Here is a 15,580-nt window from a genome sequence, read left to right as displayed (position 1 = left end):
CGCCACCAGCCACGCGTTCTCTCCACTCCCCGAGAACCACGAATCCTCGGAGCAACGTCCGTACCCTCAGTGAATTTACCCACGAACGTCCAACCCGCTGCCCCACCGACTCCTTTCTGCGTCCACAAATGGGCAAAGCCCCCGGACGGTGCACGAGTCTGCTGAGAGGACATACGGACCTACACCCCCATCCGCCTGTAGGCATCCTCCCCCCGTACCCCCGCTCTGCACCGCGCACGTGAAGTACAAACCCCCGGGTCTAGATGCGTACAGACACACCCTGGCCCAGACCCAGGGCAGACGGAGGGGCGAGGAGCTACCTGCATTTAAACCAGATGAGAATCTGCCTCTGCAGGTCAGATCCCCCCTTTTCCATCACCACGTATAGACACAATAAAATGGATGCTTTTGGCAACAAATTATTGCAGGTAAATGTCAAAACTTTGCCTGGACAGGCTACAGGGATTTGTTCACATATATTTATGATCCCCGTTCAGTTTAGGAGGATTTTTTTCTTTATGATCCTAGGAGTTCAATTTTAGAGGAATTTTTTCCTTTTTTTTTTTGTGGTTACTATTTAATATCCTGCAAACAGAACAACAATTCTATTTGCAACAGGGGGCTTTTAGCTCAATAATTAAGGTGTCATGTAACCATGCACCAAGTCAGTAATTTCCATGGTGGGTAATGGGGCTGGTCCACACTTTAAAACATCACTCGGACAATTTGTTCCCTCGTGACAATTCAACACTTTAAAAGAGTTATAAACATCTGTGTGCTCCAGTAATTAAAATCTACCCGTGATTGCACTTGGAACGGTATAAATATTGCACAAATGCTAGATTATGTGGTATCTTTTTACAACACCCCATTAAAAGCGAGATGCTCTAAAACACTGCCGGCTGGGACAATGTTTGGTGTCTAATGAAAGCCAAATTTTAAGGGAATAAATCAACCTAATAATGCAATTAACAACAACGATAACAAGAACAACAAACCCTCAAAAAAGGAAAGAAGATATCCTCCCCCCTGCAAGGACTCCTTTTCCATTCCTGCCATATCCTTTAACTTCCCCACAAAAAAAAAAAGTCATTTATTTCCCTTTCTGTTTTGGTATCAGGGGTTTCAGCTGAAATTATCTAACAATAGGTTGAAATTAACCAAGAAATTGATTTTTTTCCTTTATGGAAATATTCAACTTTTCATCCACAGCCCAAAAGTCACCCAGGATTTGTTTGTTTTTTACATTTTTCCCAAAACCTGAAAATTAAGAAAACAGAGAAAAGGGACTTCGAGTGAGGGGAGGGAGGTTCTTTGGTTTTTTCCTAACAGCCATAATTTTCAACAGGCAGAAAAAAAAAGAACAAAAACAGAGAGTCTGAGAGAGCAGATGCTTCTCATGAAATGTTCATCTGGTCAAAACCCCCTATTTCCCAGAAAAATAAAATGCTGATAGAAAAACCGTAGGCAGCCTTAAAATTAAGACTGACAAGGTAACACCAGAAACATAATCCACCAATATTCTTCTCGGAGCAAGGTTAATAGACAGGAAAAATGCAGTGGCTGGTAGCAGCGGGGCCCTGTACTCTACCTGAATACATATAAAATCAAACTCCTTTGTAGAAGAGGAGTTGGATGGAAACCAGAATAGCCCCAGCTAAGCCAAAACCTTCGTTATAAACTTAAAAGGGGCATGTGCCACCCAGCTGGGTGGAGACCCCAAGGGACTTTATTTCATTAAAGGGTGAAATAAATTGCTTTTTAGCCTATTTCAGCAGACAGGCCCAAAAAGTCTGTGCTAAAGCGACCGCCGACAGCTCTGAACAACAGACTGGCTACGTCCAAGCCACACATCCCAGCTGCAGCCAGATGTGGGCTTCGGACCTGAGGAGCACACCTAAGCTGTGTCCCTGGACGACTGCACTTGGCAGGGAGAGGAGCAATGCCCCCAAAGCCGCGTCCCTTTGCGAACTGCCTCCCTCAACTATCTTTCTTACATTTTCCCCTTTACTGCAAGGGTGTCCTTACAGCCAGCATTTGGTCCCTCCTGGGCAAGACGGGGGCAAACACAGCAGGAGGGCACTCGTGGGGTCCCCACGTGTTCCCTTCTGCTGTAATTGTGCCTCTCGCATCTCTGCTTTTAACGTGCCAATGATCAAATGTAACTTCACACAAGTACTCATGGAAGAAAAATTTCAAAGCTGTACTGGCTAGAAATTAAGTTTTATTTTGAACAGATGAGCGTGAAGCCTTATACACTAAGGTACTCATCCAGGCAGGGGACAGGAGTTGTACTGGGAGCATGCACGGCTGATCTTGTTTCACCAGCTAGCCTACCTAACAAACACTGCCAGGGATTATTTGGTCATCAATCAGTAAGGTCATCTGAGGAAAAAAGGTTGCATGGATAGTCATCATGTATTTCCAAATAAAAACATTAAAGAAAGTTGCAGTTTGCCTGTTGAGATCCGTGGAGCTGGGAACAGCTTACGTCTGTGACATATGTTTAATTATTACGATTTACTGGGGGAAAAAAAACCAAAACCAAACAAAAGAAAGAAAGAAAATCCCTACAGCATATACCACAACTGTTCATATAGACTCTCAAAACTGTCAGCATAAACAGCAAACGCTACTGAAGCCAACAGGTCTATGTCTACTGGCACCGGCAGAAGGCCTGGTCCAAGGTCTGCAGGCAATTTAAAACCAGCTTTCTAGGGCCTGGCCTATTACTGGCCATTAGTAAAAGGCCAAGTCATCCAGATGTCATCAGCTCAAGCAATCGCACAAGCAATACCATCTCAGATGAGAGGCTGTTACCACCCCCAGCACCATGGATGGTGCAAGTATGAAGACATCTCCTCTGGCACATTTATTCTGGTCCTCCTCCGCTTCCTCGGGCACCTGCTGCAAGAGACATCTCCACCACCCTTCACTTACCCTGGCCTGCTGCAGGATGGCTTGGGCTTGGGCCTCCTGGGCTGAAACGAGAGGTCCTTTAGAGCCAGCATCTCCTCCTCCACTAAAGCGGAACTGATGGGAACAAGATGGAGAAAGCAGGTCACAGGGTTGTTGTCCCTCCACCCTCACGCTAGCCTGACTCCTAAACAACTCTGTTCAGCATGACTGACCCAACCCCATCACTGTCCTTCCAGACCATCCTATTAACCACCGTGCTCTCAGGTCACCCAGCTCACAGGCACAAGCCGACCGTTTCCCATGTCCGTACCCGCACAGCAAATTCTGCCAGCTCAAAGTAACGCACAATAAGAGGGATTTGTAGGCTCTGAACTGTAAGGACCTCACACACCACCGTCCAAAACTAAATGCAGAGTTCTCACAGGGCTGATAATCCCCATGCGGATGCTCTTGGCCAGGAGACCCCCGGAGATGGGGTTGCATCAGGTTATTTGGCTGTAGCTGCCTGTTTGCCCCGGGACAAAGGCTGTATTTCTCAAGTGTGCTTCAAATAAGAGAGTTTGGCCTATTGTTCAAGCCAGGATCCTTCAGCACACAAAGGATTTAAAAAAACCCCAAACATCAATGTTTTATTTTCCCAAACTTGAAAGGGAAGGAGTTTAGTGTTTTCTTCTGCCTCTTCCACCCCCAACAGCTACAAGCCCACTTCCCAGGACACACACCCTTCTCCTGCCTTAACTGCATGTGCGTTCGGGTTTTGCAAGAAGAACTCTCCAGGCGGCAGAACCTACTTGGACGGCTCTTTCACCTCCATTTCACCTCTGCGTTTCACTTGGTTGGCACTAGGTATATGACCACACGAACTTGGCAAGCAGATTCAAAGAGATGCAATTTATAGGCCTACGGTTGGTTACTGTAGGGGCCAACAAACGTATTGTAATGGCCAGCTAAGCTCCATGTTGAGCTCTTGGCCTAGGCTGCCCTAGGCATCCTGCCAGGAACCTACACAACTATCACCCTACCATTTGGAGCCCGTACAAGAATGCTGCGGTTTTTCACTAAAGACTCTTTCCCTTTAGTACCTAACCACTTATTTTCAGCAGCTGGTTTCCTTAGGGTTTTCTCACATCAAAGCAGACACAAAATATAACCATTCCTTTAGCTTCCCAGGACCAAGAAGGCTGACTCGGTACTTGCTAGCTTCATACAGGAGAAAAAAAAACCAGCGCAAGTTAACCACTGGTCATCAGAAGAGACCGGTTCGTTCAGGTGCTTACAATTTTGGCACCCGCTTTGAAGAGCTGTTAGAGGTTCCTCGCTGTAGGAGGGAGGGTTCTGCCTGGAAATTTGGGCCCTTGGAGGTGTCTTCAGTTGCTCCTTCACGACTTTCACTCTCCAACACCATGCCCAGTCAGCTTATTCATCACTTCTAGAAATTTTAAACCTACCTACCCTATGCTTTTGACCAGTGAAGAAGTTACAGCACTTTGCAAAAAGTAAATTTACAAGGGCAACCATCCGGATCCATCTTTTATACCAAGGAAAATGCGTCCTCGGTGTAAAAGAGATGGGAGACTTCTGCAAGAACAGGCACTAAGCTGTAGCAAAGTCAAGAAGCCCAACTCGTTTAAATGCTTTTTTAGTTACGCTTGTACTTACAGGCAACATAAGCATTGTCCCTGGTGGTCCTGGTAAACCATCTGCTCCTGGAAGACCTGGGCGACCAGGTGGTCCCTACAAGAAGAAAAAAAATAAGCTTCTATAGCATCATTTTAGTCACGTCCATAGAGGCATATGTCACAATACAAAAGGCTCCCTATCTTGACAGACAGGCATTGAGCACGTAGGCATCTCAATGCTATGGCAAATTTTGTGGAAGCACATTGTTGTGATTTTAACCCGGCAGGCAGCTAAACGCCACACAGCCGTTCGCTCACTGCCCCTCAACCCCCCCAGTGGGATGGGGGAGAGAATTTGGGGGGGGGAGGGGGGAAGGTAAAATTTGTGGGTTGATATAAAGACAGTTTAATAGGACAGAAAAGGAAGGGAAAATAATAATAATAATGATAAAAGAATATACAGAATAAGTGATACACAATGCAATTGCTCACCACCCGCAACCGATGCCCAACCAGTTCCCGAACAGCGGTCACTGCCCCCCGGCCAACTCCCCCCAGTTTCTAGACTGAGCATGACGTCACGTGGTATGGAATGTCCCTTTGGCCAGTTTGGGTCAGCTGTCCTGGCTGTGCCCCCTCCCAGCTTCTCGCTGGCAGGGCATGAGAAGCTGAAAAGTCCTTGCCTAGTGCAAGCACTGCTCAGCAGCAACTAAAACATCGGTGTGTTATCAACATTATTCTCATATTAAATCCAAAACACAGCACTGTACCAGCTACTAGGAAGAAAATTAACTCTATCCCAGCTGAAATTAGGACACACATCTGTAAGTGCACACGATTTTTCTTAGCAATTCCCTCTTCTTACATCCTGGCCCCTGTATTTTCAGGGTCTGCCATATGCAATTTTTAAGCAAGCAATAAAAATCTCTGCAATGTTCCAAGTTAATGGAATCAATGCTTAGTTGGGTCTGTTAAAACCTATTTAAAAAAGTATACGAAACTTCATAACTCAGGTCAGTGAAACAGAAATGTGGAAAGATAAATACATTTCCATACATGTTCAGTCATCTGGGTCATTCCATTTTTCTCTCTTTTTTTTTTTTCAGTCCTATGAGACTACTTCCATCTACAAGGGAGTGATCCTGTCAGCAGCTGTAAATCAGCAAAACCCTGAGGATCTCAATGGAGCTGTGCTGATTAACATCAGTTGAGTATCTTTAACTTGTACTAAAGAAACGAGTATGCAGTAAAAGATCTATTGATGAAGCTATAAGTAATCAAATATGGCCAATTTTCCTAAGGCAGCCCATAGATTATTTGTGTTCCCAACTGTGTACTTGGCAAAAAGTTTAAGTTAACCCAAATTTGCACATCCATCCAGCAATCCTACATGCAAATGAGGATGACATCCAACTACTCAACGTGTACGCCTAATTCCAATTTTCACACCAGCTTAAGGAGCCAAAGGCAAGAGTGACTTGATCACATCCCAGTGAGGCGAAGAGCAGCCCTGGTGCTCATTTCATGGCGAGACAGACAGGACCGCCTGGCCAACAGCTCAAGCTTTAGGACTTGGACACTCCCCTGTTTAGTAAATACCAATAATAAATCTATCTGCGGAGAACCAAAGCTCTTAGAAGGGCAAGCAACAAACATCTATGTTAGTTCTTGCTCTCTTCAACCTGCCTGAAAGCCCTCCAGCCTGTGCAGACACCAAAGTAAAAATAAAACCCTGCCACAAATCACAGACATATATGGACACGCTACAGGGACACAGAAGAGCCAGACCTTGCCCCGGAAAGTTGCACGCTCACCCCACAAGGCAAAGGGAAGCGGATAAAGGTCGAAAGGGAGGAGGGAAAGAGAAATAGGTAACAGAGTTCCTAAAAATCAGAACGTTTTAAAAAACCAAGCCACCAAACCAAAGTGTTTGATGCATTATCCTTGCCCCACTGTCTTCCAGCAAGATCTTGGTGCATTTCTCAATCTCTTTGTTCCCTCTTCTTCCATTCCCTCTATGCCGTGTTCAACTTAACATTTCCCTCGTCGTCTCCCTCTTAAAAAGGAACCCAAAATATTCAAGGCAAAGTTTCAAGCACTAAATTAGAGCCCAGCACCAGGGTGGGGGTGAAGAGCTGCCACTACTCCACCCTGCCCCAGCCCGTGCATCGCTCCGGCCGGGCTGCGGCTGGACCCGCACCACAATTACAGGGCAGAGCAGCGCTGCGGATGAGGAGCCAAGGTCTGCACCGCAACCGGCCTGGAATAACAACGCTGCTCCCAGCGCTGCAGCAGACAGCACTGCAGCCAGTGATTTATCAGCAAAAAAAAAAAAAAAAAAAAAAAAAAAAAAAAGAGACCCAGCAGCTCCCTCAGCGCCAAAGGGAGACTGCATAACACACCAGCCCATCCATTTTTCAAGACAAGCTCATGATGTTACATTCACGCTGTTTACTTAGTCTGGCCGACACCAGAGTCCCTGACTCCGCTGCTGAGGTGCAGAGGGCAGTCCCATCTGTTGGACCAGAAGCACAAGAAATCATTTGGGCCAGACTCATTTTATATAATAAACTTTCTTCCCCTCTCTCTCTCCTCCTTTAACTCCGGTCCTGCATATGATGGATCAGGAATGAGCTTGTTTATCTCTCTGCACGTACTCTGCCTGACAAACATTGATGCAATGTTTTTATACATAAACGCCTCTTTTTGTTTCAGGTTGAGTGCGTGAGGTCTTTTCCTTGTGGGGTGGAGCGGCGGGGGGCAACGGTACGGAGGAAAATCAAACCCATAAAGGACTTGTTAAATTTACTTTCACGAATGCCTTTAAGAAATGCAGCATGCCAGACTCTCAGTTGGTGTAAATCTGTGTCACTCATTATGTAAATAGAGATTTGCTGATATATAGCAGCCAAGGATGGAGACTTCAACTTTCATTTGGTGCAGTGCTCTAAAATGCCATGCCGAGTGCAAACACTAATGCAGTATTTCAAGGGAATGTTTAAACTGAAACCTCAGTGTGTTAGTGCCCGGGCTCCTCGAGTGACAGAGTGGTGCCCAGCAGCCCACAGTATTGAGCCTCAAAATTTGCTGTAAGTGTCTCTCCAGAATTATTTTTCTGCCATTTTCAGCCCTGGTCAGAAAATTACAGAACAGAAGATCTCTCTCACAGTATTTGGGGTCTTCTAGGTAAGGCAGCGCTTGCCGTCTGATGGAAAAGAGGGCACCCTGAAAACGTCAAGCCTTTCAGAACCCCAATAAGGATTTCAGGGACCTAGTACACTTCTGAGATGCAAAACTGTCCTCAGGGGGAATGAGTCCTTTGGGACGCACTGACTGTATAGTCTTGGAAGCTATAGCTATTGCTTTGCGACCAGCCTTCCCCCAGAGGCACGCTGATCAAGACACCCCAGATTTCCAAACACACAGCGGGGTCGGTGACAGAGCTGCAGTCTGCTCTAATGCTGCAGCTCATCTTGTTCAAAGGAGCTGCATTTTCCCCCACTTTCTTCATTCCAGTCCGAAGTTCCCATGAAATAGCTCTCTGGTCTCTTAAAGTGCCATATTTTCTTCTTCCCACTGCTGGAAGAAACCTGCCTAAGTCATCCTAGACCGCCCTCCCCCAAGATGAGTCCTCTGAAACCTCCCACAAACAGGCTGCTCTGCAGCTTTGCCGGTGACGCAAACTCTTCTTCGCGTTGTAAAATAACTGGGATAAATGAACAAACTGACATGATGAATAAAACAGAGCTAAATGAGTGTTGGCCAATATTAACATAGCTGAATGTTGTTGGTATATTAATTCAGTGCACCTGCCTGACTGCAAATAAAAAGCCTATCAGATGCAGGCATAGGAAGTGTTCCTCACTGTACACATATAAGCGTCATGTAAATTCATGAGCTACGTGCAGGGTTAATAATAAACAAATTAAAAGAGGAGCTGCTCTAATTGAAAAGGAGTATTTTAATACAGTTGCAGTTCCTGGCTCTGCAAGTTCATCACTTCTCTATGCACAATATGTTGTATCACATTCTGTTCTGGACACTCAGAAAAGCAGGATCTGCCGTCGGTGCTAGAATGCAAATTACACCTTTCATTTCAGGGTGCGGAGCATCATCATCAGGGACAGTGTGTCTGCTGATTGGCTTTGCACGGCCGTTCAAGAGGAGCCTGGCCAGCAAACGCCTGCATCTGCCTGGACAAATGGCAGAAATGCAGACTCCCTTGTCACCAGGGTCAGCATCCATCCTGCCAGGCAAATGAATTCTTTGGCACAGAAGCAGCGCATCAAGGGGAGAAGAGAAAGCTAGGCAACATATAGAACCCATGCAGGATGAAGACTCACCAAGAGCCTGATGAAGCCACACAGCTCTTTTGACTAATCCTAGACCACCGCAAGATGCAAACCACTGGCTGGGACCTTGCCCAGCTTGCCCATCCTCTATGAAGTCCGACACCCGAGGATGCAGAGCCCTCCCTTGGTCCTTCTGCTGGAGTAGGGCAGGAAGAACCAGGACTGCAGTGTCTCAAGGGTTAAGCCAACCTCTCTGAGCAGTGGCCCTGGCTCCCGGCCATGGGCTGAGCCTGCAGCTGCGTATTGACTTTCTGAGCTTGCAGGCACCAATCGATGGAGCACAGTCAGGGCCTCTCGTTCTCAATCATGTCACAACCACAGGAAACTTTATTACTGTTCCATCAAAAAACAATAAATACACCAGGAGTGTAAATGAGGTGGGGGTCTTTACAGCAATGCTCCAGGGGGGACGCAGGAGCACAGCAGCCAAGGGACTCCAGCCAAGTCCCCAGGGGACCAACAAGGCAAAGAGCCTTAATTAAAAAAAACAACAAAAAACAAGCCAGGGCCCAGGTTAGGGTCATTGCCACAAGAATGCTCCAACACCTGAGTAACCTCCTCAAGTACACCTTAAAACCACAGCAGACACGGGCCTGCACTGGGAAGTAGTGATTTTATTTCTCTCAGTGGTTGTATTTTGCAACTTGCACATCATCAGGCTGGGAGGTGAATAATGAAGGTTTGGAGCCAGCTGGTTACTTTGTCCTCCAGCAGGCAGGAAAGCTGGGAACACAAGCCCCCCTGCCCATGCCCCCAGGGGTCCCAAATCCACCCCAATGGGATGGTCATTCGGAAGAGCACCAAACTGCAGAGGGGCAGTTTCCCATCTCTTGCTTATTGCTGACAAGCAGGTGGGATGGAGAACCACCTCGATGGGTGGGAGAGGAATGATGGCAAGGGCAGCGCTAGGGAAGGACAACAGCTCAAGGGTGCACAGGACAGAAAAGGCAACACAGATGGATTTTAAAAGCTGAGGGGAGAAGGGAAGGGTAAACACCAGCTTAAAAAAAAAAAAAGGCCTCTCCAAGTTAAGGCACAGTGGCTCAGTGTCCACTTAACCCACGCAGAGAGCTGGGCCAGGAAGGACTTAGGGAAAAATATTCAGCCTTTCTGTCTAATCTGTGGTTTCATATTTTGATACATCCCTTCCTGCATCCTTGTAGGATGTATAACCGTGCTCGGTCGCTTCCAGAGGTGCCTCAGCTGGTGTTGCTGTGCCCACAGCCAGGCCAGGAGCCAGAAGAAATGAAAACCAGAGGGTTTGATGCACACCTGATGGCAACCACAGAAGAAGCCAGGGCAAACCTTGGCATCGCTCCAGCATTAAAAACAAGGCTAAGAGGTGAGATCTTGTTCTGATCCTCTGCAATGGAGTGAACGCTCCCTTCCTATTCTTTCTGGGGTTTAGGTTACTCAATTAAGACAAAAAAGTTAAAAAAAGTACAAGGCCACAATATGAATCCTTCAGGACGAGAGGAAATGGCCTCAAGTTGCGCCAGGGGAGGTTTAGGTTGGACATGAGGAAAAATTTCTTTACTGAAAGAGTGGTGAAACATTGGAACAGGCTGCCCAGGGAGGTGGTTAAGTCACCATCCCTGGAAGTATTTGAAAGACGTGTAGATGAGGCGCTGAGGGACATGGTTTAGTGGGCATGGGGGTGTTGGGTTGACGGTTGGACTCGATGATCTTAGAGGTCTTTTCCAACCTTAATGATTCTATGATTCTTAACAGCACAGCTAATTGCTGCAACTGCTAAGACACACATGAGAACAGCACAACACCCCTTATCTATCCAGACCTTCCCATTTGAACCCGGTCATCGGCTTTTCCCACCTTGTCCGGGCAGAATTCGACCCAAAATCTGCCAGAAGAGTAGGAAGCCCTACAAACTCAGAGAGCCTGGGTCACCCCAGCTTATACTTCCCGGGCACTCAGGAGGCAAACGGGATGCAGTTCCCCATCTGGAAACCAACTGTTGGATCGGTGAAGGATGCTGCGGTGCACGCGAGCCTGCCATGGGTGGCGGGCTGCCTTATCTGCCAGAAAAACATGCTCAGGACCTCAAGCGATCAGATTAGGGAAGTGTTTGCTGATAAGCACTCCCTTCCTTGGAAAGGTGTTTTGCATTCTCTAGGTGACAGCGCTGACGGCAGCGGGATGTTGTGTGTTCGGGCACATCTCCTGTGATCTGTGTCACTGCTGCTCTCCTCCCTCCTGCGCTTTCCAGGAGAAACTCTGGAAAAAACAGACCTCCAACTAAGCCTGCCTTCAGAAACCCACCTGTAGGCACATTTTTTTGCCCTTTTTGCTAACAGGACTGTCAGGATGTCTCAGGCCACAACAAGCTACAGGTGGAGGCTGGCATTAGGGCTGCTGGGAGCCCCATTCCCCAGATGAAACAGCAGTACACTAGAAGCTCTTTTGAAAGCATACTTGACTGCACTCAGCATCAAGATGCGCCAAGGCACCAAAACGGTGTCTAGCTCCAAACTCCATTTGTTTTGCTCAGGCAAACCTGCTGAAATCAATGAATTTACTCATGCGAGATGACTGCTGCTGGTATGCATGTCCCCCTGTGCCGCTGCTGCACCAGCCTGCGGCCCCACACGTCGCTCCGCTGAGCTGCACCAAGACAGGAACCGCTCTCTTCTCCTGTCAGCACAGCCCTGGTTTTGGTGCTCCATCACCTAAACTAGTATTGCTCAAGGGCACTGCGTGCACTCCTCTAGTTACAGACCCAAACCGAGCTGCTCGGGCAGCCGAGGCTGATCCCACCTCAGCCTCTGTGCAAAGCCAGAGCCCATCTGTGCTATAGTGAATCTTCCACTAGATGTCAGGCCAAAATTCCCACTGGGTGCAGGGCTGGGAGCAGCATGGAGCCTGATCCGCGTCTGCCCAGGCAGCTGCGCACGGGTACCCTGTCGCCGGGCTGCCTCTGCCAGGGAGGGGGAATAGGCTTGAACGGTGAGCAAACAAAAGCAAATGAGGAGTGCATTGGTATGAGGGTCACTTAGACTCGGCTCAGGGAGTGAGGAGAATGGGTTTTAATTGTCAGCATTGCCAAGCGCACAGATTGCCGCTCGAATGGTGCTTGTGCACCACTTACTGACCCCAGGCTCGAGTTCAGCAGCTCCCAAAACACAGGTCATTCCTGATCCCAGGTGAGGACTCAGCAAGAACGAATAAATATGCAACTCTGACCAAAGCGCGGTGCTAAACTATGGGATTTGGGGTCACAGTCCACAAAAGGGCATGGAGGCAGCAGCTGCCTTCGATGAGACACCCTGAAGCTGGAGGCTTCTGCAGGCAGCAGTTTACAAAGCAGTGGCTGCTAGGGGCAAAACCGATTTAAAGTAACATCAAAACCAAACATGCAAAACCTAAGTTACTGCATTGCTAAAGCACATAAATCAGTCTCTAGTGCTTGCTGGTACAGACCAATAATCCACCTACAGAAAAGGCGAGGTGCTGCACAAGAGCCACCTTCCCACCAGGAGCAGTCTGGGACACAAAACGAATGTAAGGAAAGACCTGCAGCAGGGGTGCTGGCATGACCCTGGGACCATCCTGGACCTAAACAAAACCAAACCCTCTACCAGAACTCACAACACCAGCTGGAACGAGGACGCAGAATTGCCATTGAACTTCATTTTACTGTGCTAACAGCTATTTTCTGTGTTTGCTTATCCTGTTTTCCCAGTGCCACAGCCCAGTTCCCGCACTGGAACAAGCGGTCACGTGCCAAAGGGTGCAAGCAGAGCGCAGAGGGTTTGTCAGCCTTACTCTTGGTTTCAACCTGGAGAAAACTGCTTCATGCATTTGACTAGCGTGGCTGTTCCCCAGCCCTTTGCCCCTGCATGCAAAGGTCTGCCCTGTACCCTACCATAAGCTCCTTTTGGGGCTGACTCAGAGGAGATTGCTATTACAGGATGAGCAGTATTTTAGGGCTCCAGTGATACGCCACAGTCCCGTTTTGCACACACAAAACAACTCAAGGCTTCAGCCAAAGAGGAGAAAAACATGGGTACTCACTCTCTCCCCAGGGTCACCCATTAAGCCCACGGGTCCAGTTGGTCCTGGAGGTCCTGGAAGGCCCTAGCATAGAAAAGAGAAAAAAATAAGCCACTAAAGGAAAATGTGTTATTATTTGTAACATATTGTACAACAAGCAGGAAAAGAATTAGAGCTTTCTGTTTATTTTTGCACCAGAAAAATCGACCCCGAAGCGCTCTGTACACATGCATGGCATATGGAAGCAATAGAGCCCGGGAACAGCTGCGTGCTGAGCCCTCCACATGCATCCAGCACCCCAGAGCCACGCGCATCCTTCGGTGCAAGGTGTAGACAAAGTGCCACTTACTGCCGGGCCTTCGGGACCAGGTGGGCCTTCCACCAGCATACCCTAAGCAAGAGGAAGAAAAAAAAGTGATTAGCAAGGCACATCCTCAAAGTCACTTTGACTACAGGGCTGGAAAGCCCAATGCTTTATCTGTTCTTAAATATTTCAGGTCTTGCTGCTAGGTCTAGGCATCCCAGAGCTGAAGGGTTTCCACTCTCTCTGGATGAGATCTCCCATGTCCCCATTGCCAGAGGAGACTGCCCATTGAAAAGCCAAATAAAAGCCAAATACCGTTTATTTGAATCACGCAGGGCACAGCAAAACAGCCGTTTTCCCCCAGCACCAAGCCCACACTCGCCCCAGCACAGGGTCACCTTCCTAACCACAACCCTTCTCCCTTAGCTCATGGCCAGGCAAAGGGCAAACCCTGGGGCACGTCCAGCCTTGATGGTGCTGGAGCGGGAGAAGAGCTCCTCTTCAGGAAGAAGCTGCTTCTAGACCCAAGCAGCTTAAAAAAGTTAATAATCAAATTGCAAGTGGTTTTTTTTTTTTTTAAATTACTTTCCCAGCAGACTGCAGGCTGTGATTTACTCTGTGTACCAAGGAAATCACTGTGTGGGCAAAATGGTAGAATAATATTATCCCATTCCTTTTAATCTAAATATTTTGTCATAACTTTAAATCAGGTCTATCATGTACTCAGTAGAATTGAGCTTCCCCCCCCGCCATGGGTATGTAAAAGGCAGAGAAAGAAACCTCCCAATAAACCTGGCAAATGCTTTCCCGACTGTTGGGAAGAGCCCCACAGCGAGCACTGCCCTTTTCCCTCTGGACCAGTGACCATGCCCCCAGCAGCAGCCAGGTCGAGCCAAAGCAGTCCTAGCGCTTGCCAGCTCACCTGTAGCAAACAGGGACACTTCTCCTATGGGATGAAATCAGCCCGTAAAAATCTGTAGATAAGCAGTCAGCTCACATGGGAGAAGCCCGGAGGAAGCGAGCGCAGGGACCGGTTTCAGGTCACCCTCGGCCGGTCTCCTGGGCTCCGGCTCTGGTGCCAAAAGCCTCGGCTGACCCCACAGCAGCCACTCAGCAGACAGGGCTGAGCTGAACGAATCCGAAATGTCTAGAGGAAAATCCAGGCATTCCTGCCCTGAAAGCCACAGTTCTCTAAGCCCAGAGGAGCAAAAAATAGGGTAAAACATGCTGCCATGAACCATCCCTGCTTCCATTAGTGGGATGCATGTTTCTGCACCACTAATGCATGGCCAGCATTCTTTTCTGTCTTTCCCAGTGTCCATACTACTCATTACCACCTCGTTTAAAATCTGGCTTCCGCTTCATTTGGATGTGTTAGGGGAAATTTTCTACTGCTGTCATCGCAGAAGCGCCTGTGCAGTCACTCTTCACCAGTAAAGAATTTAGGTCACGGACTTCGCCCTGTGCCCATTTTGACAGCAGTTTCACTGTCTGCCATGGAGACACTGCTCTCTTCTGGGTGGGAATTAGGGGTGAAGCCTACATGACATTCCTCCAACCCCCACTAAGTATGAGCTATTTGCTGTTGGAGGCTACCAAGAACAGGCGAGCTATGCTGGAGAAGGTGTCCCCCAGGACATCCACTAAGCACTGGCTCCTTTTCAGACACGCGATGAGGACATCGCACAGGAAACCCCAGAGGTCCCAGCAAACCTCTCCCCATATGGACACCCCAAGGTCTCCACCCCTGTGGAGACCAACGATGGCACGTTTTGGTGTGGCAGGCTCCAAAACAGAAACTAACAGTTGTCTCTGGGCTGGTGCAGAGAGCCACAGCCCACATAGGTCTCCCCCCAGGATATTTTTGGGCTGCTGAGTACCATGGTCTGAGCATGCACAGCACTGAGGCTCTGCTTCCCATGGCCAGCTGCAGAGCCTCAGGACTCTCCTCCACATGGGGGAAGAGTCTGGGCTAATTAGCCAATTTGCAATGCAAACATCCTTGGCATCTTCCCATATTTATCTGTTGGTTTATGTTGAGCTCCAGCTTTAGGGACATCTGGAGATTCTCCTCAGCAAGAAATCTCCACTGTTTATATTACTGCTCATCAACAGGAGCAATGGAAACGTGAGAGGGTTTTGAGACCAGGACCAGTGGGGGGATGCCACCAAGGGCGATCACAAGCAAACCATGGATTTGGGACTGTCCCAGGGGCAAAGAGGGTGTTGCTTTCACTCAATCAACACCCAGGTGTTACCCACAAGTGAAGGTAATACCACAGGAACAGCCCAAAAGCTGGCTGCAACACACAAAGGTGCCATGCAAAGGCTGACCAAACCCTCCCCCAAAGGCAGGTGCGAGCACCAGGGACAGA

The 15,580-nt window shown here is 48.2% G+C and overlaps 1 protein-coding gene across 3 annotated transcripts in view; it reads right to left on the bottom strand.

The window, feature by feature from the left end:
• The window catches only part of COL5A1 (collagen type V alpha 1 chain), a 160,296-nt gene that overhangs the window by 63,844 nt on the left and 80,872 nt on the right, over nt 1-15,580 (bottom strand). For all 3 annotated transcript variants that reach the window (XM_076355031.1, XM_076355032.1, XM_076355033.1), the window contains exons 10-13: nt 13,251-13,292; nt 12,923-12,985; nt 4,579-4,653; nt 2,941-3,033 (exon numbers count right to left, since the gene is read on the bottom strand). In XM_076355031.1, the coding sequence (XP_076211146.1) occupies nt 2,941-3,033; nt 4,579-4,653; nt 12,923-12,985; nt 13,251-13,292 (273 nt within the window). The remainder of the gene's footprint in view (nt 1-2,940; nt 3,034-4,578; nt 4,654-12,922; nt 12,986-13,250; nt 13,293-15,580) is intronic.

Source organism: Aptenodytes patagonicus, chromosome 18 (genome assembly GCF_965638725.1).
Source record: "Aptenodytes patagonicus chromosome 18, bAptPat1.pri.cur, whole genome shotgun sequence".
Lineage (NCBI taxonomy): Eukaryota > Metazoa > Chordata > Aves > Sphenisciformes > Spheniscidae > Aptenodytes > Aptenodytes patagonicus.
This window is presented reverse-complemented; position numbering and strand designations above follow the sequence as displayed.